At 44.1% G+C, this 23,813-nt stretch overlaps 1 protein-coding gene across 1 annotated transcript in view; it reads left to right on the top strand.

Annotated features, from left to right (window-relative positions):
- Positions 1–4,033: 4,033 nt before the first annotated feature.
- CDH16 (cadherin 16) overlaps positions 4,034–23,813 on the top strand; it is a 66,023-nt gene continuing 46,243 nt past the window's right edge. The window contains exons 1-7 of the mRNA XM_063438013.1: positions 4,034–4,069; positions 11,421–11,478; positions 14,308–14,388; positions 16,435–16,575; positions 17,702–17,837; positions 20,877–21,032; positions 23,559–23,755. Of these exons, the coding sequence (XP_063294083.1) occupies positions 11,425–11,478; positions 14,308–14,388; positions 16,435–16,575; positions 17,702–17,837; positions 20,877–21,032; positions 23,559–23,755 (765 nt within the window). The 5' untranslated portion in view covers positions 4,034–4,069; positions 11,421–11,424. The remainder of the gene's footprint in view (positions 4,070–11,420; positions 11,479–14,307; positions 14,389–16,434; positions 16,576–17,701; positions 17,838–20,876; positions 21,033–23,558; positions 23,756–23,813) is intronic.

The following is a 23,813-nucleotide window of genomic DNA, read 5'->3' as shown; positions in this document are numbered from 1 at the left end:
TCCTACTGAAGGAAGGAAAAGACCTCACACTATGCCCAAGCTACCACCCAATCTCCGTACTGAACGCAGACCTCAAGCTTCTGGCTAGTGTTCTGGTGGCACGCCTCGCCCCACTCCTACCCAAGACAATCCACCCGGATCAAACGGATTCATCCCCGGGAGAGAAGTACGGGACAACACCATCAGAGCCCTGAACCTCATAGCCCACGCCAGATCGCTGAAGACCCCAGCGCTCCTCCTGTCCACAGATGCCGAAAAAGCGTTCGACAGGGTGGACTGGGATCTCATGTTTGGCACACTTCAGAACCTCGGCGTCAGGCCAAACTACCTCTCCTGGGTGAAGGCACTATACACACGCCCGACAGCCCGCATTCGGATCAACGGGGCACTTACAGACCCATTCCAGATCCATAACGGGACCAGGCAAGGCTGCCCGCTGTCACCCCTGCTCTTTGCACTGTCCCTGGAACCCTTCCTAAATAGAATCAGAAATAACGACGCCATCCGAGGGATGACGACAGGTTGGACACACCACAAAACCCTGGCCTACGCAGATGACCTCCTATTCGTAGTCACGGCCCCAGAATCGACCTTGTGAGCTATCCAGTCGGAATTCGACGCCTATGGCCGCGTTTCGAACCTCCAGATTAACTTTTCGAAGTCTGAAATCCTTGGCCTCTCCATTGACCACACGCTCAAGCAGACGCTCCAGCGACAATACCCGTATCGCTGGTGCGGCCAACGCATGCGATACCTGGGGGTCTGGCTCACACCGAACCCGTCCGATCTATATGCCCACAACTACCTCCCTATACTGCAAAAGGCGCTTGAAGAACTACGGACTTGGAACTCATACTATGTCTCATGGCTAGGCAGGGTGAACGCGATCAAAATGACGCTACTACCAAAACTCCTTTTCATATTCCAGACAGTACCGATTTTGGCCCCTGACTCCTTTTTCACCACCCTAAAGTCGGAGATCCGCAAGTTCGTATGGAAGGGCAGGTCCCCGTGCATAGCGCACGCCCAACTGACGCTACCCAAAATCCGAGGGGGGCTGGCACTCCCCGATTTCGAAAAATACTACCAGGCAGCGCACCTTACCAGGATCCTGAGCTGGTCAGTGGAGGGCACCACGAAACTATGGACCCAGTTGGAATCAGACACGGCCAACTACGACCTAAGGTCCCTACCGTGGATCACGAAAGCCGCATACAGACGCCAACAAATACCGAACCCGTTCGTTACAGCGACCATGAAGATATGGCACAGACAGGGCACGAAACAATTCCTAACGACGGATCCGGGCCCACTACTCCAACTGAGAGGCAACCCAGACTTCCCCGCAGGAGATCAGGGCCCAATTCCGGGCCTGACCAGACACATACCAACTCTACGCATCAAAGACGTACTCCAACGCCCGTTCGCCGTCCACCCAACAACCACACTTTTCCCCGACCAGCCACATACATTTACGCATACCCTAGCGAGAGCACAGATAGTGCAATACGCCAGATCCATACCCCAACAGCCGTACCTACTACGAGAACAGACGCAGTTCGAACAAATGTGCACGCAAGACCAGGAACCAGCCCGGGCCATTTCGCAGATATACTCAGCCATCATAGTGAATAGATACCTCCTGGCACCCCCATGCATCAGACGCTGGGAGGAAGATCTCAACAGACGCAGACTGGGACAAGATCATTACCCATGTACAGAAAACGCCAGGCTTGGCGAGACTGCAAGAAAATTCCTACAAAATCATCACCAGGTGGTACATAACCCCATTGCACCTCCACGCCAGGGACCCCCAGATCCCTGATACCTGCTGGCGATGCGCAGAAGCCGTGGGCACCTTTAAACATATCTGGTGGGACTGCGTCCGTATCCAACCGTACTGGGAGACGATTCACAAAGTGATACATGATATAACAGACGAGACCCTGCCACGGACACCGGCTGCCTTCCTCCTCCACCACACCACCATCCCGACGCCGGCATACAAGAGATCAGTCATCCCGAGACTCCTCAACGCGGCAAAGGCAACGATTCCCATATTCTGGAGACAGCCATGTACGCCACCCGTGAGACGCTGGGTAGAGGAAGTGGAGGACACAAGAAGATACGAAGACATGAAAGCGACTACCCCGAAGCAAAGAGAAAACTACACGAAACGCTGGTTTTACTGGTCACGCAACCTCAACTCGGACGACTTCCTACAATACCTCGCCGAACAGTGAGCAGGAGCGTGGAAGACGACGTAGACAGCCTCAGAGGGCATTGAAGCGAGGCCCCGGGAGCCGGAGAAGCTGGAGCGACGGCGGGGGGGCGCACACTCACTGACACATAGGGCCTCTCCCCTACCCGCTCCAAAACAATACTCACGTCCACCTACAACGACCCAGCTACACCAATACACCTCCCTACCCACACACCTGCAGGACACGGATATCGAGCTGGGAACACACACACCACCTACTGATGCCTAACATACCACCGCCCATATCACCACACATGATCCCCACCGACCAGAAACAAGACTAACAAACAGACAACCCGCAAGACCACTAAAGATCTGGGTCAGAGCGCTACACCATCCCCCCCCCAAATTGCCTGGACCCCCCACACAATTCAAGAACAGACACACGGCCAGCACCCTGACCACTGCCACACTCACAGACACATGGGACACAGAACACTATACGCAGACGGCGATCAACCTCTCAACATCAGGAACATGCCGACACAGAAAAAGCCAGACAGCGTGATAGGCGATGCCCCCCCCCACTGACACAGGGTCACAGGGAGGCAGGGGAAGCACAAACACAAGCTTGAACTAAACACTACGAAGCCCCAATACAGCACCCCACGGACCGGACCAAGCTACAGACTAGCCGAGAGGCACACAACTCCACACAGGGCTAAGTCCGAGAATGCTAAGGGGGAAAACACCGACCGGCCCAACCCTACCGAACTCAACAACCGAAACACTGAGATATACAGCGCAAGGAACACTCAGATAACTCCAGCCGACCCTGCCAATCACAGGCCCAGACGACAATGACACCCCAGACAGACACCGGTTACATTACACCGGTTAGGAGACCTTGAAAGAACTCGAACCCGCAAGGCCACACGACACATGGTACTGACCTCGGGGATTCATACACTCACCACTACAGTCCACCCATACATTATGTACCAACCCATTTACAGCCGGAAAAGCGTACACCGATGTTACGTGTCACACTAGGCTACTGCTGCAAATATCCGAGTTGCTGAGCATGCACCACATAGAACGCTCTGAAAATACACAGTTTCGCTACACGATAGCCTCTGCGGAGGCGCATTCCTACTACGTTCGCTACACAAGCAAGACCTCCGCGTAGGCGATGTTGCACTAAAAGTTTGGATATGCTATATGTACGCATACCATATGTTTACACTATAGTTTACACCACTACAGACCTCCCACATACTACGTACCGATCCATGTAAGACCAGCAAAGTGTTCGCCACTGTTGCATGTCAAAACAGGCCACTGTTGCAAATAACCTAGTTGTTAAGCATGTACTACGTAGAACACCCTGAAAATGTACAGTTCTGCTACTTGATAGCCTCTGCGAAGGCGCATTTTCTACTACGGTTGCTACTCAAGCAGAGCCTCTGCGTAGGCGATGATGCTGTAAAAGTTTGGATATGATGTATACACGATTATCTTATGTTTCTACAATAAAAACAATTTAACACATATTTATATCTTATCAGCAGTTTCTGTTATCTTATCCATCGACTGTATATACATCATTTCATTTTCTTTGATTCTCTTATTTCACTGAATTTCTTAGCAGGAATAACAATTAAATTAAGTGTGCCCATGACAACGAATATAATTTTTATTCATGTTTTTTTCCAACCAGTTTATAAACTATGAACTGAGGCCTGGAGCACTGTGATGGCGTTAGTGATTGGTTCGTTTTTAATTCTTAAGTAAATGATTAACATTCTTCCTTACCTATTTTACTAGATCAGTCATTTGTTTTCTGCCCTTCAAGAGTTGGAAAAGGTAGGACCCTTTTGCTACCAAAAAGTTTTGCATTATTAAATCTCTTCTATCTATAAAGTAAGTTTTAAATGTTTTTTTTTAATTTATATTTAGTTTTTATTTAAAAAAAATCTAAATTGCGGTGCGTGGTCTGTTAAAGTAATGGGTCACAAGATGATGATTTGCTAGCTGGTATGCTAATGTTTAAGCCGTACTGGTTGTTTAGAATTACCTTCAGCTTAGTCGTTTGTTGACTAAACAGTGAGTTTTAGTGCGTTGAAAATTGATGAAAAAATGTACCCGTCCCCAATAATTAAAAACGTACTTAATTTGATCTGCTGTCAATATACCGCAGTATGCTGTTAAATAAGCAGAACCGCTGGTGTAAGAGGATTCCATTATTATGAGAATATGTAGTGTTATTTAAACGATTATTTACTAACGAGCGAATGGGGGAGACTGTAAATCGAATAGTGAAATTCAGGCGGAAATTGTCAAGTTAAAGGATAAATTTTGCTTTTACATTTACTACAGTTTAGTGTCCTTCATGGTAAAAGAATTTCTTAAAATAAAATTTTTTTGTAAAAAACAAAAAACAATTGCTCACACAGTAAAGGAATGTTTGGCTATGTTGAGGCTATCGTCAAGCCCAAGTTGTTTTGTCTGTTGTATGTGTTGGGTTACAAAGCATTAATTTTAGGGTGTTTGAGCAGCTATTCAAAATGACTGTTAGCATAATCACTATCACTCAGTAAGAGATGTGTTGAGGAGTTATAAGTGGGTTGATGTAAGATCAGTTTTCTAAATTGTTATGTCCATGTTGCAGAAGATTCTTTTTTCCTAAGTTAGGGCTGTAAACAGTGGCAGTTTCGTGATCTCAGAGTATCGTCTGTCAAGGGGGGCCGAGGCGAGGCAGGGGAAATCCCTGCAAAAAAAGTTATTTAGTATAATGCCAATACGGCACTTTAAGTGCTCACTTTTAGTTTTGTTTTGTTTTTCTTTTTTGTGGTTACAAAGAAAAGCAATGAAAGGTAAAAGTGCAAAATTGTTTATTTTTTTGCGGCAGTGGGCTGACAACGTTTAAAAGAGAGTCAGCAGAGCAGCCAAAGAGTTAAACCCCCAATGCACGGAATTCTTCCACTCCCAGGGTACATAGCAAAGCCCAACGTCACCAAGATCAGGGACTGAGTTCACAAACACTTAAGAGCCAAAAGGGGTTCATAAAAAAAACACAACCCAAAGACACAGAGACAGAAAAAAACACCATATTTTTCTGGAGTTCTGGAAACATTTTTATTTTTTAAATTCTTTATTTATCTTGTGCATATTCAAGAGCATACATTTAGTCTTGCAGCGCCCCAACAGCATCTGCAGGCTTATCATGAACATTAACTTATTCTGTCATATGGTTGGCTAGCATAGCTTTAAAATGTTGTAACATGAGAAACAGACAACTAGAAACTGTTCTATAACGTATAGGTTATGCATTAAGGAATTCCGTTTATGAATTGCAAGATAAGGACCATTAGTTACATGCTTAATTTACACGCATCTTAGAGTAAAGTGTTAGACATTTGCTAGTAGGGATCCGACTAATTCTCACCGAGCCGGTTAATCTATGAGTTTCGCTGGATTGCTTATACATGTGTAGTGGCGATATAGTACGTCTCAATTCTATAGCTAGTCTCCGTATAGTGCATAGGTGAATCGCGTGTAGTAGCTCCGGGCTATAGGGAGTGAACTGGTCTCTTTAAAAACCTTTTACTTTCAGTGTTGGTGTAATGATATAGACTTGGTATGTTTACATCTTATCAGCAAGTACATAAAATAAAGTTAGTCAATGGGCTAAGCCTCCCGCCTTTGGGGCTAAGAATATTAGTGCACATTTTCGTATGTAGGACTAGGCAGTAGTAATGATGTGATCGCCCATGCCAGTGGTGGCTGTGGGTGCCATAGCTAGGGTGGTTTTAGAGGGTTGCACTGGCGGTGGCATAAGGCTGGTACCCTGCGGCTGTGCGTTTTGTAGAAAGCTAGATACGTGGGTGAGGACCAGAAGTGTGAGAGCCGTCTGCTTGGGGATTGCGTATGTGTCAGAGGATATGTGCCGTGTTAGGGCTGGGCTCTTAAGACTATGGAGAAGGTCTATGTGAGATAGAAAAGATCGGGTCAAGGGGAGCATGCGCTCCATCGGTTGCTATGCCTCTTGACCCTGAGGCATTGGGGGGGGGGGCATGGGCAGTGTGCAGTTGCACTGCCTTAAAGGCACAGGGCAGTGCGTGCCACGTCTAAGATTAAACAAAAAAAGACAGGTGAGACATAACTTGGTGTAGTGGGCAGAACATACAATCATTAAACATTAACATAACAATATAGCAAGATTTGGAGGTCTCTGAGTTAGTCAGTCCAGGGTTCACGTCGCGGGTCCTGGGTGCGGAGAGTCCGCCCTTGTGGCATTGTTAGAGAGTCCCAGTGTGGACAGCAAGGCCGGTCCTTCTTCCACGTTGGTAATTTTGTAGTGTTGTTCGTCTTTGGTCACCCATAGCGCTCTGGGGGTCGCCCATCTGTAAACTAGACCCGCTGCTTGCAGGGTGGTGGTCACGGGCTGCATGCTCTTGCGCCAAGATAATGTGTCTCTGCTTAAGTCCTGGAAGAATGTAATTTGGTGTGTTTCAAAGTCATAGGGCGCTTTCCCTTTCATGGCTGTTATCAGGGCTATTTTGTCCGTCAAGGTTTGGCATCGTAGAATTATATCTCGTGGGGCTGACTTAGGTGCCCTTAGGGGTTTAGCTATGCGGTATATGCCGTCAAACGTAAAGTGTTTTGACAGCCTGTTGGGGATGAGCGAGGCCACTAGGCGCCTTACGAAGTGGGGTAGTTCCTCCAATGGCACCTTTTCTGACACCCCCCTGATCTTGACGTTCTTTCTTCTACCCCTGTCGTCTAAGATGCTGACTTGCCTGGAGACGTTATCCTGTATTGTCTGCATCTGGGTAACTGTGTCTTTAAGTGAGTTTAGTGCCTGGCTCAGGTCTGTCACCTCTTGTGCTGTGGCCTGTGTTCGGGCTGATACTGCCTGTACCTCTGCTGCTAACCCTTTCAGGTCTGCTTGCCACATTAATTGTAGGTTACCTTGTAGTCCTGCCAGCATGGACTGGATGTCACTTTTAGTCGCTGGGGCTAGTCCATCAGCTGCCTGTGCTTTTATGTTGCCTGTGTCTGCCCCTGCAGTGCTGTGTTCTGAGCCTTCTTCCTCAGATCTTACAGGTGAGGCTGCTGTGATCGCGCGGGCCTGTGCGGGTGGAGGGTGCTGCAGCATGCTGTCTATGCTCCGGTTAGGCGTGGAGGTACTTGCTGCCGGTTTTTTGGACCTCCGACCCATCTCTTCAGTTGTGTGGGAGTCTGCCTCTATTAGTTGTGGGCTCTGTCCGAGCCACGCTGTCAGCTCCCGGGTGAGGTACTGGTCGCGTGTGCGGTAGGCCCCTTGGCTCTTAACGCGGCGTTTCGTGCCCGGCTGCTGAAAGAACGGCATCTGTGTGTTCAGCAGGGTGTTAGGAAGCTGTTCCGGGCGGCTGTTTTAGGCGATGGGCTGCGGGTGTGCCGGTTTTTCCCCGTTTTTTGCGCCGGCCGCGTGGAGCTTTTGCAAATGGCGACTGCCTCGCTGTGCCGCTAGCTCCGCCCCCGAGTTCTGGAAACATTTTTAACCCCTTAAGGACACATGACATGTGTGACATGTCATGATTCCCTTTTATTCCAGAAGTTTGGTCCTTAAGGGGTTAATGATATTACACACAACCCAATCACACTCAGCCAACTCCACACATACATATCACATCCAGCTAGCCACTACAATCACACTCATGTGCATTGCTTATGGTGGTGCGACAAGGGTGGCCTTTAGTTTTTTTTCACTGGGGTCCCAGAAGTTCCTAGTTACTGTTAATATTAATTTGTGGGTGTTTACTCACTCCAGAATCACGCTGCACCTGGAAAATCTTGTGATCTCAGTTAGTTACACGTTCCCCCAATGAATGATCTTACAGTGACTGTGTTTGGGTTTAATATAAATACAGAGAGCTGAGCAGGCCGTGCCCTGTATCACAACGGATAAATTAAAATCTCGCTCTGTCAGTGACTCAGGTCTGATTAAACAGGTAGAAAGACAGTGATATATGATCTGTTAGGGACATTTCTGTAAATATAAATTAGTGGCTCATTGCATTGTGACCCAACTGCTTGAGAGAGATATTTTTGGTTTAGTTTAGAATGTTAGGATTAGTGCTATAATTATATAAACCTATAAGGAAACCTCAATAACTAAATGTTATCAGTATATTAAAAAATGCCCTCTATGCACCATAACCACTATATATACTGCAGTGTTTATGGCTGCATGCTATCCTTCTGCCTTTTTCTGGGAAATGCTTTTATGTAAATCTTTCTTTTATTATGGCATATGCGTCATGGGGTACAGAATATAAAAGGGAGGTATTACGGGAAAACATGCGATTATGATAACAAGACGGTTTGTATTACTCTCCCAAGAGAAACTGCCATATTTTTCTTTTTGAAACATGAATAAACATAGTGATCTAGGCATAGTTAAAAGAGTCAAAATAAAGTGGTGTAAATTAAAGTAAATAAATGGTGCTTATTCCATTGAGTTAGGCTTAGTTATATCTTTGAAACAGAAAAATATTACTTAAACTACGCTTATTAGAGTGCCAATGCAGGCAAAGTTACATGCTAAATGTGATACCAGCTTATTCTAGTAGACATGCTTATAGGCTAGGTATACAGGTGAGTCGATCGCATATTAGGCTTTCTGATAGATTGAACATGCAAAACAAAAATAACATATGAGTAGGCTGCGTGCATAATAGCATGTAATAGAACATGTAAAACGAGACTGTAGTTGAGCAATTAGCCAAGCCTAAGCTGGGATGTAGTAAGTGGGGTGATAGTATGTTTAGGCTCACTTGTTGGCGCTTAGAGCCACCTGACCGGCAAGCGTGGGGTGTAGTGTAGTGTGTCTCCTATCCAGGTTAGCTGAAAGATGAGGCAGCCTGGGACTTAGCACGCGTTGTAGGTATCGGCGCTGCCGGCATCCCGTGTTGCTAGTGTGGTGATTGTGCCGTCTTGTACGTAGTGGGTTCTGTTAGTGTGAGTGTAGAGCCATGCCTTCGAGGAGCAGCCCCATTCCTAGCATGTTAACAAGGTGGTGTAATATGGTGCCGTAGTGAGGTGGAGTGGTAGGTGGTGTGTGCCTTATGTGTGTGATGGATACATGCTGCAATAATTGAGAGTCAGAGTCCGCTTGTGTAAGATAAGTCCTTCTGCTGTGAGATCCTCTTTAAATGTGAGGCTGGACTCCATCTTCCGACCTCATTTTCAGCCGATCCCGGTGCTTGGCGAGCTGGAAACCGGTGCTGGAAGTGCTCGGGGAGCAGTGGTGATCCGCAGGCAGAACGTGGCCTCTCCCCAGCCCCAGGCCTGGTGTGGGGTCGGCAGTGATGTCCCGCAGACCCGGGAATTCCGTAGGTCCGGGTCTCTCCCTGTGCGGGCGCCATGAAAGGCCCTGATCTTACTCCTCCGCCGCCTGCGGCGGGTGGCCCTCCGGCGGTGCGGGTGTTGCCTCGGAAGGGGAACTCCGGATGACCCTCAGCCCGGGTGGGCGTTGGACGCGTGGTGCGTGGATTGAGCAGGGTGCTGAGCCCGGGACAGGCCCACTCCGCTCCACGGCCTCAGGTTCCACTGCTTTCCCTCTCTGTGTTTGAGGTAATTGGGTAGTAGAGCGCTGCTGCAGTCTCTCCCAAAATCGGGTGAATATTGCATCCAGCTGAGTGAGTATAGGCTGGTGGGGTGTGGGCTCTGATAGACGGCATGTGTCCACCATTACGCCGGGCCCGGTGTAGTCGGATCCCGCGTTGCGGTATGGATTGAGAGACGCTGATGGCATACTTGCCGGGTTGGTGGGGACCGGGATAACCCCCGCCGGTCCATAGGGGGGGGAACAGGAACCCAATCCGGGATCAGCCTTGAGTTGTGGTGGCGGCGGGAGAGCGGCCGTCTCTCCCGGGCCTACCATGCTACTAGGCCGCAGAATTTGTGTGCTCGGAACCGGCTTGGAAGTCCACATGTTTGGTATCTACTTGGAGCGTAGAGAGTCCCCTGCGATGATTAGGTCCGATTTTACCGGTTTGCTGGTTCTGTGCTCTGTAATTTGGGTGCATTTATCGTGGATATGCAGGAGCTGCTGCAGTGTGCGTCTGCTCCTGTCCGCGGTCAGGCCCCGCCCCCCGGGAAATGCTTTTAAGCAGTGTGACAAAAAAACACGTCTCTTCCCAGAGTCCCAGCCCAACCCCCTGCAGCCCGGTTGGGCAATGCAGAAGATTCACTTCCTCATTATCTGTCCAAAATTGTACAACTTTGACATCGATGCTGGGCTTTGAGTGCTAAGGGCAGGTTAACCCTGCATTCCGAGTCATTAAAGCCAACCAAATGCAGGCGTAAAGGAAATGTGAACAATGCATTCTTCCCATTTTCCGAGACAGGCAGCTACAAAAGCCCTCTATAAGAAAATACATTGTCACAGAGGCAGGATGAGTGTGTTATAGTATCGGGCTGATATACCTAGTCTTTGGATTACATGTCAGACCTTTTAGTTAGAGATTACAAGCACAGACCCAGAATAATATATGAGTTTTATTTGTAAAATGTCACTGTCTCTTTAATGGTGTTGCTGCTGTGTCCAGATGTGCATCTCTAGAGCTAAAGGAAAGGTGATAGGTCTCATGTGATTTTGTGCAAGGAACCGGTGAAATCCAGAACGTTCCTGAATTCCTTCTGCAGTAATAGGTAACATTACACCGGTTGTGGTCATTTCCATTAAGGTGATATGAATGTTAAATTGAGGACGATGCGATTGCTTACACACGCTTTACTGCAGGAAAATCCCCGAACACAGTACAAGGGGACGCCAGACGCCTTTATTGTAAGATTTTAACACTTGGGTGTTTTTTCACAAAACCCTGAATTGTGAAGAACTTACATCAGAATAGCAAACGTATAGGAAAAAGTAGCTGATTTGGAGATATTCTTAAACTTAACTTTAGTTTACAGAGCAACTATTTTATTTGAGCCACTTTTTACAGAGACATGAGGATTTACACTCACATGAAGTGGAGCTTCCCTACCAGCTCCAGCTAGTATATTTATTTATAATTGTGTTAAGGCCCAATGTAATTTTTAGCTCCAGTCCCACGAAGCTGACAGCCCAAGTCTACCATGTATAGAACCACACCTTGTGATCCTGCTATAGCTATATGTCATTTAATATGCAACTTTGGTTCATCACCGTATTTTCTCATTTCAGAGCCATGTTGGGTACAAATTCCATTTATCTGTTAGTTCTTCTGTCTGCGTCAGCCCAGGTAGGTACAACATTAAAAAGTGTCTTTGAAGGAATAGTAAGATATAATTACAAAAAAAGTTTAATGCGATGTATGTGTTTAGTGAAAGTTTAAGTACAATCGGCAGTGAATTTAAGTTAAAGCTGACTACAGTTGGTGTGTTTTTCTAGATCACCTATTTAGGTATGAGTTTTGCCATTTGAATTATTTTTCACTACTTCTACTATTTGAAATTTAGTAAATAACGCTGTCAGAGATATCAAAAGTCCTCAAAAGGCAACCCGGGTGCCAAATGGATGTGTTTACGGGGAACCCTGGGTTTCTGATGAGTAACGGTGTAACTAACAGCTATATAATAACCCATGGGACATTTTCAAAGGATTTTTACTATTATTTATTTTGTACATTTAGCAAATTATTTGATTGTGAGGTTTGAAAAATGAATGTTAAAATCCACTGTATTTAAAGGACCACTATAGTCACCCAGACCACTTTTTTTTTTTTTTTTTTTTAATTCTTTATTTTTACTGTGCAAGCAAGATACAGGCATATGTAATGTGCCACAACAGCACGTATTGAACATGCAACAAGCATTCGATTTGGCACTTGGATTCTGCACATTTTAGTAATTGTGGTAAAACAAGCTAGACATAAATTTAGGCATGTAGCAAAGAAATGACTCGGTAAACACATGGCAATAGTCAGTAGTGAGATAACAGATTAAACGTTCACTGTTCTAACTGACAGTATAAAGGTATGCATTTTAGATTAAGACGTGTATCTGGTTTCTTCAATATAGGTATACTGCTATCGCACACATATCTAAGTAAGTAGTTATGTTGCAGGCTATTCATGTATGTCTGCTTATATGTAATAATAGAGCCCACTGACAGTGTGAGTGATCTAGACATAAGAATGTTTAAGTGAACACAGGGTTAACATGCTTTGAGGATGTGAGGTGGGTGCAGATAGTGGGAGACATAAGGTCACACGATTATAGCTTATTATGTAGAGTGACCGCTGGAGTGCAGTTTAAACATTGTGGTATGGTATACTACCAGGGGAAAATAGTGGCCATCAGTATCATGGGGGATTCAGAGTTAGGCAACAAAGTCCACTGTCCTGAACGAGTTTCTGGATCAGCCGATCCCCTTATTCGGAAAGCTCTTGGGGCACGCAAAGAGGTGGGTGGCTTCTCTATTCTCCTCCGTGGGGGATCCCAGCACTTGACGGGTGGCCCGGTGGCGGGAGTGGCTGCTCAAGTCTCTCTGCTTGGCCTCCGCTTGGACTGTATGGTCAGAGGTAAGTTTATGGTGTACTCTCCTGTGCCCGCTGCGTTCGGCTGTTCTCCGCCGCTTCTTAATTGCCCGCTGCTTCGTAGGATGTCGCCTGGGTGGTTTGAGTACGGCGGATAGTAGCCCAGTGTGAGCCTTTTCCCCTGGATTCCTCGGTTTACGACCTGCCTTCCGACTGGAGGGGTGACAGGGTGGGTGCACACCCGCTTGGGTCCGTCGCCCAGGGTGGGTCGGGCGGGTCTCTGCTGGCGCACTCTCCTGTTTCACGTGTGAGACAAGGGGAGGAGGCCTGTGCTGTAGATTTTTCCAAAACGCTTTGCAGATCCGATTAAATCTGTTCTCAAAGCGCCGTCTCCATTGCTGGAGTTCCAGGTCCTCCTCGGTGTGCTCGGAGCATGGCACAGCGGCCATCTTGGGCGCCTTGCGTGGCATGTCGTCGGGCCGCGATTCTCCCCCTATGGGGCGAGTATGCATCTCCAGCGGGGACCGGGATATCCCCCACCGGTCCATAGGGGGGGGTAGCAGGGGAACACGAGAGCTGCCATGCGATGCTAGCCCTGTGTCGAGAGATCGGCCGCCTCCCCCGGCAATCAGGTGGCTTGGCATGCTAGGCCTCAGATGCGGTTGTCTGTCAGATGGCTGCGATTGCCTCGTGTGTGGTATCAAAACATTCAGCGTCGCTTCGCCTGTCTGCCGGTAGCCCGGTTTGTGATTTTTCAGGTCTGTAATCCGTCGTTTGTCCGGTTTAAGTGCAGTGTAGAGCGGGAGCTGTGCCTGCATGCTTCTGCTCCGCTCCATGCTCAAACCTCACCCAGACCACTTCAGCTCAATGAAGTGGTCTGGGTGCCAGGTCCCCCAGGTTTTAACCCTGCAGCTGTAAACATAGCAGTTTCAGAGAAACTCAGGGCCCCCCTCAGCCCAGCAATAGGGGGGCCTTGAGGGTGGGGGGACCTAAGGACTATATAGTGCCAGGAAAACAAGTTTGTTTTCCTGACACTATAGTGGTCCTTTAACTCTATCCAGGAACTGGGTGCCTCCATCTTACCTCCCACAACTTGTAGCAAATTCCTTCATGGAGTTAATCACAGGTCAGGATGGAACATAGCACCTTTTTGTGTGCCCTGCCCGTGCCATGACGGAACTGGATTGTGATGTCAAATGCTAAATCTTTAATTTCAATTACTAAGAAAAAAAAGAGCGTGACATGAAAAGAAGGATCACCCACGTTATAAGTGATAGTTGTATTCAATGGTATTCATTTTAGAGAAGAAACAGTGTCTGGCCTTCACGGTGAGCTGTAACTGCCGGAGACCTATCGCTGAGCCTCTAATAGTGTTTATTAGCCAAGATGCCAATGTTCAGGAGTCAGAACAGTTCCATGTATTGTGATGGTACCCAGCTTAATGTTAATCCACCTAATCTGACATTTCAGCATGGCGCACACAGTGAATTGTATTCAAGTTTTGACTCTGCTAACTACGCCGTTTGCAAGAAACACACATGTATTGTTCTTTGGGATCTGACATCGGTAACTGTGATTATTTTTTTGGTGCAGGCAACATCCCCCGTTTCACCACACAAACAAGTTATTGAGGTGCTTGAAAACTATAAGGCGTCTCCTTGGTATCTAGGCAAGGTAAAGTAATGGAACGTATAATGGAGAAATGGTTTGCAAGTTAACAATACATATTTTGTTAGATTTTATCAACAACTTATTGCATTTTTCTTTTTCATACTTGTAGTGGTCATTACAAACATAATTATTAGCAGCAGTGTCCGACTCCTAGCTGTGCCCTCTTTGTTTGAGTCCTCACTATGATCTAACTGTGCCCTAGTTTTAAAAAAATGTGTGGTGCTGCCTTAAAAGACCCCCCAAAATCCTACTTAGAAATACATGTTCTAGGTGTGCCTCCAATCCCATTTTTTCTGTGTATATTTCAAATCCAGACGAGATTACAATTGGGTTTAGCACCCCATCCATCCACTATAGATGCCCCTTTGGAGGTGATCACACGATAAATTGAGGAGAGTCTCAGGAAGCAGTTTAAAGGGACACTCCAGGCACCCAGATCACTTCTGCCCTTTGAAGTGGTCTGGGTGCCAACTCCCACCACCCTTAATCCTGCAAGTGTGATTATTGCAGTTTTTATAAACTGCAATAATTACCTTGCAGGGTTAAGCCCTCCTCTAGTGGCTGACCATCAGACAGCCACTAGAGGGACTTCCGTGTTCTTAGAACACGAAAAGTGTTTTAAATGACAGTGGACGTTCTCACGCTATGTGAGGACCTCCATCGCTGCGGGAATCCCCATAGGAAAGCATTGAATCATGCTTTCCTATGGGGAGGTCTAATGCGTGCATGCGGTCATTGATGCGCATGCGAATTAGGTCTCCCCCCTGACGTGGGCGGGGGAGGACCGGGGGAGGAGCGTGGGCGGAGCCTGACCCAATGCCGAGGGACATCGGTGCTGGATTCAGGTAAGTCACTGAAGGGGTTTTAACTGGAGAGTCCCTTTAAGCAATATGCATTGCAGTTAGCATGTTTATCTCCCATGTCAAAATGAGTCTAGGACGCACCGATATTGGGGTCCTGTGATGTAGTGCTGGGTTTGACACAATATGGCCATATGGTGGAAATGAATCCCCATATTTGTTTGCTAAGATAGGGGATTTTCTATAGCCTTGTAAAATGTAAAACTGATTTTTTTTTTTTTTTTTTTTTGTGTGTGTATTCTGTTCCTCCCTAATCTGTATTTTGTATATATAGTGGTATATTAGGCATCCCTGCTACTGAGAAAGCATAAGACCTTATTGTCATGTAAATCCACTGGAAATGTATAGTCACATTGCTACTCATGTATCAATATTATTACTAATATTATTAATTGGGTGCTAATTGGGTGGAACATTCTTCTCAAATCTTAAGCCAAAGCAGTTGAATTGGACAGAAAATCTAAGTTGGCCATGCTTTTATTTTCACTTACAAATAACTGTGAATTCACAGAAATCTACACGTTCAGGATTATTCACTAACGCTTTCAGCTGAGCTACTCTGGCCTTAAATTTGAAATTAACTTTGAATTCATTTAGAATTCTCGCTGTAGTAAATAACCCTGAATGAAAACATACAATATGTATACATTCAGCGGCGGAACTGACGCAGAGAGGTTCCTGCTGCAAGAATTCCCTCACCTTCCCCATCACAAGGGTGGGCAAAAGACAGATTCACATCTGTTAAAGCGCCGCAGTACAAGACCCTACAGACACATGCCCATCGGGTGGCTGTAAGTGCATGGGCGACCCAATGGGCCCCCCTCTTCGTGCTGGCCCCGGTGCAGCCACACAACCAACACCAGCGGTAGTTCTGCATTATATACATTACACAATATACACGTGACGTAAAAAATGCATACTTTATTTGATTGGTACATTTCTCTGCCAGATATGTTTCAGTAGTTTTTTTTTCCCACAAATAACACCAAATAAATCACCACACACAGTTTGTTTTATGTTCTATGTTTCCACTAAGGTCCCTTTAATTCTATTTAGAGAGGCCGCGGAGTGACTTAGCATGTGTCAGTAATGTGTGCACTTTGTAGCAGGCTGTATTCTCACTTTGTAGCTGCCTGATGGTTATCCTAATAGAATTTCCCAATTAACCTTACAGTAAATTCCCTTCTAGATAAAGCTTGCAGCAGATGGCCCGTATGATACAGAGTTGGTTGGGAACGACGAAGGGATATTTCATTTTGATCCAGAGACTGGCTTTTTACAGACCAACCAATCCTTTGATCGAGAGAAGCAGGAATTCTACACCCTTCAGGTGCCGTGATTGAATCCAAAAGCAATATAAGCAACGCAGTTAAATAAGTGGCCTGTGTTGCCATAGGTTCTCCACATTGGTTGTGGAATACAGAAATACACACCTGTACCAATGGACTCTTTTATATCTCGGTCTGTCACCACCAGAATTAGCTCTGACATATTAGTGGGCATAGCTCACAATGACCATAGAAGGGACACTATAGTCACCAAAACAACTTTACCTTAATTAAGAAGTTTTGGTGTATAGATCATTCCTCTGAAGTCTCACTGCTCGATTTTCTGCCATTTAGGAGTTAAATATTTTGTTTCTGTTTATGCAGCCCTAGCCACACCTCCCCTGACTGTGACTGACACAGACTGCATGAAAAAAAATAATTTTCAATCAGATGTAACTGACTTTAAATGTTGTATCTCCTGCTCTGCAAATTTAACTTTAATTACATACAGGGGGTTCCTGCAGGGAGTAGCAAGCTATTAACAGAGCAGGAAATAAAAAAAATCTAAATTAAACAGAATTTGCAATGAAGGAAGTGTAAACATTAGATGACTCTTTACAGGAAGTGTTTACTAGGGCTAGTGATTTAACTTCTAAATGCCAGAGAATTGAGCAGTGAGGCTGCAGGGGCATGATGTATACACCAAAACTGCTTCATTACGCTAAAGATGTGTTGGTGACTATTGTGTCCGTTAAAACTATGCTTGTTATTTACCACTTGTGATGTTTACATAACCATGAAGAGAAAAAGAACACAAATAGTGCAGATTGTACAAATGTAACCAGAGCTGTTGATAGAAATGACAAAAACTGTTTTAAAATGGACAAAAACAGGAACACAAAAAACAAACAGGTAAAACAATAAGTAAATATAGTACAGCCACAAGAGGGAGCAAAATATTTTGATTAAAAAAAAATATAAACCGCTATTGCAGTGCTAGATCTTCAAAGATCGGACAAGCACAGTAATTATTATAAATACAATCTACATTTAGAAAGCATATATTTATAAAAAAAAATCTATGTAAAAACCAAACAATAAAATAGAATTACCCATAGTGTTATGTAGTGGTCATGGTGCTTGGGAGCGTTCATTTGATGTTCTATACACTTTGTTACATTTTCACAGGTGATTGCAAGAGGTAACGAGGAAGCTGTGATTGATTCGGTCACCGTTCAAATCATCATTAAAGATGCAAACGATAACCAGCCTATGATGACACATAAAACATTTCATGGAGTTATCAGCAAAGGATCGGGGCAAGGTACAAACCTGGGCTTAGTTCTGATAATTGGGCTTGAAATGTGGCCTCTCTTCTGCAAAATACAAATTAAAACAATCAAGTAAAGCATAAGAACACATTTTTCATATTTTTTTTGTTGTTGCATCAATGCCACCCTTAAGCCTTTATTTGCCATTCAAGGGATGCAGCATGCAAAAATGCCCCCGCTCCCTTGTTTTTTAAGGCATTATATTCATAATGCACTCAAAATCTGGAATAAATACATCTGATTGCAAAAAAAAAAAAATGTTTTAAATTAATTTCCTAAAAGTGTAGCATTTGCTTACTCATGCGAGTGCAGTCGACAGACCAGGAAGAGGAACCTCCAACGCAGAGTCTGGCCTATTGGGGTTTTTTCCTTATCCATTCTTTGTGTTCCCTGTATGGTTTATTAACACAAAGATAACTTTTGATATTATTGCTCTTTGACTCTGTATTAAAGAAACGAGCCACAAATAAAATATCTAAAGCTGTACGTGTGAATGTGAGAAGCTGAGAGCTTCACTTGGCAGGATTACCCAACCCTCTTCAGCTGCCGTTAGGAGGACGGGAAAAAAATAAATCGAGGCATTAACGAAGCATATGACTTATTGTTCTAAGTCCCTCTTCTAAACATGTGGTCAGAAATCTGCTGTCAGATGTCTTTACAAAGCTTCCCACACTCTAGCGCTCCACACTAAAATGTCAGGGCAGAGATACAGGACCATTTTAGCCCTCTTATCTCACCAGTTGGACCACTTTATCATTAGCTGATACTTCAGTTCCAGCAATATAACACAGTGTGTGCATGGTGTATACACATTTATAATAGAATGCTGTATCTGTGACTAGTGTTAGAACAAATTCTATTATTTCTAATTTATGGAACTAAAAAGGTAATGTACTAGTTATTTACTACACAATGAGTTTTGAAGAATAATGGTGGAAGCTTAGCAAAGTTGCCCTCAGTTTGCCCTAAAAGCAGTTGTTAGTTTATACATCACTGGCATCAATAGGGAATGCAGACCACACTACGTGACATCATAAAGGCGGTAATGCCGGCAAGGTCGGCACTACCTTAACCCCTTAAGGACACATGACGTGTGACATGTCATGATTCCCTTTTATTTCAGAAGTTTGGTCCTTAACCCCTTAATGACCAAACTTCTGGAATAAAAGGGAATTATGACATGTCACACACGTCATGTGTCCTTAAGGGGTTAAAGGCAGCATAGGTGGCTGCCTTGGGGTGCCCCAGCTGGGGTGGGATGCAAAATGTATCCTGCTGGCCTGTCCATGCAAAGGATCAAAGATCTCTCTCACCGGCTGAGTGCACCCAGTGCACAGGGCCCAGAGACCTTCGTCAGGTGTAGACCTTGCATATAACTCTCGTGAGTTCCAGCACTATCACTGATAGTAAACCTCATTGTTTTATTTGTTAACGTGTGAATTGCGGGGAATTCAAAGTGAATTTCAGATTGTAAGTCACAAAACCCAAATTGAAGAATTTTTCAAAGTCAGCGATAATTTCAGTGGTGACCGTTTTGACTTTATTTTTTAATCACTCTGTGGTTTATTCACTGAACAACAAATTGTAAGGATTTGAAAAATACATTGCAAACCTCAGGCCAAAATAGCCCAGCTGTGACGTCTGGAACTGAGATGGAAAATGTTCCCAATTGACCTATTTTAGCCTTAATTTCTCAGTGGGATTTCCAGTTAGCTCTAACACAGTTGTTTAGTAAACACACACTTTGAATTGTTGAGCTTCACACTTCAGTGAATAAGACGACATGTCAAAGTTTATAGGATTAATATTTAATAAAACAGGAAACACATTCAAATCATTGAGGAAAGGATTCTGAAAAATATCATAGATTATTGTAAACCATTCGGAATACTGTTGCCCTTTTAATGCGCTGTATAAATCCAGAAATTGATCTAGAGGTTTCACATGGTGTTGACAAGTAATGTGAATCTAATATTCTCAAGAATCTTTGTAAATACTTAGCTGCAAAGACGCTGCCCAGCACTAAGGGGGTTAAATACGGAGCAGATGTCATTTATTTAAACCTAGCGAGAAATAGCCACGGAGCTCTTGCATAACACAAACAAGTCCCGGTCTATGACATCATTCTGGAGAATAAAGTAAATGATTTAACATGTTTACATTGCACCTTTCTCTGAAGGGATTCCCCTCTCCGAGCTGTGTGTTTTGCAGAGGATAATTCTGGAAGGAACATTTCGATTCATGTTTCAGGGTATAAATTCCCGATACGTAGGTCTGGCAGGATTTTCTGTGTTTATTCTTCAGATCCGAAGAATAAAGAGTAATACTCTATTAAATGGGTGCTGTGCACGTCCCTAACACCTCACAATCCACTATAACTGCATATGTGGGGAAATGACAGTATTTAGACTGTGAGATGGCCCAATGGCTCCAGCTCCAGATGCAATGTCTCAAAAACCCAGGCTCAGCTCCTGGCACGGTCAATACATTCTTTTATCTTGCTCGTGTTGTTTAAAGAAAGTACGGTTAGGTTGGGTAATAATGGCAGCTAGAGCCAAGGGCGTCCCTAAAACTGTCTTAATGTCCTCTTACTGGTTAAATAAATACTTTGATGTTATTATTATTATTATTATTATTATTATTATTTGACTATATTAAAGAAATACACAACTATTACAAGAGTTTTGAGACTTTCTGAACATTTATGGTAAGATTTCTAAAGACGTCCCTAACGAAAAAGTGGATCAGAGCTCTAAAGATGGAGAAATTGTATTCGTATGGGAACCCAATGGAGTGTTCTCGGTTTCCTTGGTGATTGCTTCACATTTAGAATGTTCTACTGGTGACACAATTATAAATCTCGCCCATTACCTGTATCATGTGCCAGTCTGTTCATGCCCAGCTGTAAGTAGACATGCCTGGACCTCGATGGTTTTGGGTCATTGTATCTACACGTTGTCTCTATAATGCCAGTCTGGTAATAACTGATTGGCACAGTGCCGAGTACTAATCTTGTTTATTGCCTGTTCTAGGAGTGGCTTTCATGCACGTGCAAGCCACTGATGAAGATGATCCCATGACAGATAATGCAGATTTACGTTATTCCATCTTGCCGTATAACTCGGCCCCTTATAAAGATATGTTCCAGGTGGAATCACGAACAGGAGCAGTTTCTCTAACTGAGCAAGGTAAGATTGCTTCTGTAGAAAATACAAATCAAATCAGACCTCCATGTGTTAACAGTATCTTTTACAAGTTTAGTACATACTCCTCATAGCTCTTCATTTGATTAGATTGCAATCATTCCACCACCCCCATGTAGCCAGCCGCAGGTACTGGATGGTGGTAATGAGTATTTGTAGATCCTACAATCTAAACTCAACTGCTCAGAGCACCTGCCTTACAAAGAGCTGCATTGGGAAGTCTGTGATTGGACAGCCACAGAAAGTCTGGGCGGGGTTAGAAGGGGAGGGCTTGCAAAGGCTGCAGACAGGGGATCTGCAGCTTCTGCAAGCTGTTTCTAGATACACCCCTAATGAAAAAATGTGTAGTTAAATGTATGCATTTTTTTCATGGGGGATTATATCTTCTAAACAGTGATTTTTATTCATTTTGTGTTTGGGCAGTGGAGTGTTCCTTTAAGGCTGATTCTGCTGTCTATTAAACATACTCTTGCAAGCTGAAGCTATAAAGTAGCTCTGTTAAATGTCATATTGTGACAGCCGACAATATTAAAAGCTAGATCAGAAAATGTACGCATTAAGCGGCTACCCTTCCCCTGTTATAATCACAGCGTATGCAGCAAACAATAAACACAAGCAAAATTATAATATACACTCATTTTGCAATGTTCTCATCTTGACCTGGAAAGAAATTGGTTGCTCACGAAATCTACAAATCGCAGCACTTTGTTCTGCTAACGCGACAAAGGTTTTATTGTTTTTCCCTGCGTGTCTGTCACATGTGATGAATTTGTTTCAACAGCACCGTACATTCATATTATGCAAACCATATACTTTTTTAAAATGCCAAGGACACGCGTACTTAAGAGCAGCAGAAAAGCTAAGCTAGTGTCCTACACCATAATTAAGCGAGTCAACAAAATAAATCACTTTTCTCTTTTATCATGCGGCGTTGTACACTCATTTTATTCCCGACAATTCTATGACATCAGCTGTTGAGAAAACTAAACAAAAAATAATCAAACATTTTACCGGGAAACCTTGCTACCTCTAAGAATACAATACAGCATCCGACATAAAGGTACCACAGATTTCCTGATGGCCTACGTAAGAAAACTCCTACTGACGTACGTAAGAGACTGGGAGAGACCTTCTTCACAGGTTTCAGATATTCGTTGTGTTGGTGAAAAGATTCACCCATCATTTCATAAATGTACCCTGTGATTTATTTATTTTTTGACAACTCTTAAGAAATCACAACTTCTTAGTCAGCCTCCGTGCTTTGCGGTTATCACTGTTGAATTATGAAAAGTGGTCCCTTTGGGTGCCAGAGGGAAGATGGTCCAATTGCGTCACCCCACGTGCTGCCTTCTGCTGCAGTTGTGTCAGCTTGCTGGCCTTGTCTCTACATTTGGCACACCTTGGGAACCATCAGATCCAGGATATTGTAAATTCCATTTCTGCTGGGAAACAACAACTGGACATTGCTTATTGTATAGGTCCAGGACCATTTTCAACACATGTTTACTTTACATTATATGTCACCGCTAGCACCTCACACTTCTAAATCCCATCTTTTTGCCATTGATGCCCTTTTATCAGTATAGTTGTCTTTGTAGCTGTGATTCCTGTGATTTTTATTAGATTTTGTCCATTTCAATGATTTTTTACTGATTTGTTTCTGATTTTGTGTTCTCTCAAACCTGGCTATTTTCTCTGATGTTGTTGTTCTCTGGTATTATGCCCACAGTGTGAGTGGATGTTTCTTTTTTTCTTAGTCTCTTAAGAGGTATATCCTTAAGCCCTGTAGCTCTTAGAATTAAGAATACATGTTTTTGTCCCTGTCCTACAACCCAATCATTTATGGTCAAGTTGTAGCCTAGACTCTGTCCATGAATCCATACATATTCTGGCACATAGTAAATAAACTCACATATCAAAACATGTTAAGGATCTAGTATATGTTACAAATGCTTGTTGCTATAAATGGTGCACAACGTAGTCCATAAAATGCATCAAATGAAACTCTTCCCCTCGATAACACAAGCTGTTATATTACCTGCATTATTCATGTTCCTGTAAAGTATAAAACGTTTGTACATCATCGCAAAGAATGCAGAACATAGAACAACAGACTTGCTAAATTACTACTGATTGAAGAATTTGGTTTCATCAACAGCAGATTTTATAACAAAACACTCGATATTCTTCAAAGGTACAATGGAATCTAGCAATCACCATCAAACAGCCAGACAGACATGATGATACATGGTTTAATTGGCGCTGTCTGGTTAAATGTGAATTTACATTGTATTTTCCGGAACCCCATTTTGTATACACTGTATTCATCACTAGCAGGCTCCTGTCCACTCCTTCACAATCCATCTTAATATAAATTGGACAAATTATTTAAAAGAAATCAGTGTTGATAAAAAAACGTCTTACAAAGAAAAAGAGGAATGGATTTACTAAATAATTTACATCTCGTGGTTAGAAATTTCAACTATTCATGCCATCTTCTATATCCAACAGGCGCTACTACTTTGCCCGAGCTGCAAGAGGCCAAGTTCAAGTTTGTGGTTCAAGTTAAGGACACGGGGGACGAACCTCTCGGGAATAAAGACACTGCAAACCTTGAGATTGATGTTGCAGAAAATACGTGGGTCACCCCAAGCCCGGTGACTCTTCCAGAGAATCTAAAATGTGACTACCCTCGAGTCATCTCTCAGGTAAGCAAATCCTCATCATCCATACACTATCTATTCATAATTCAATTGTATAATGGAT

This window comes from Pelobates fuscus, chromosome 12, assembly GCF_036172605.1.
Source record: "Pelobates fuscus isolate aPelFus1 chromosome 12, aPelFus1.pri, whole genome shotgun sequence".
NCBI classification, from domain to species: Eukaryota; Metazoa; Chordata; class Amphibia; order Anura; family Pelobatidae; genus Pelobates; species Pelobates fuscus.
This window is presented reverse-complemented; position numbering and strand designations above follow the sequence as displayed.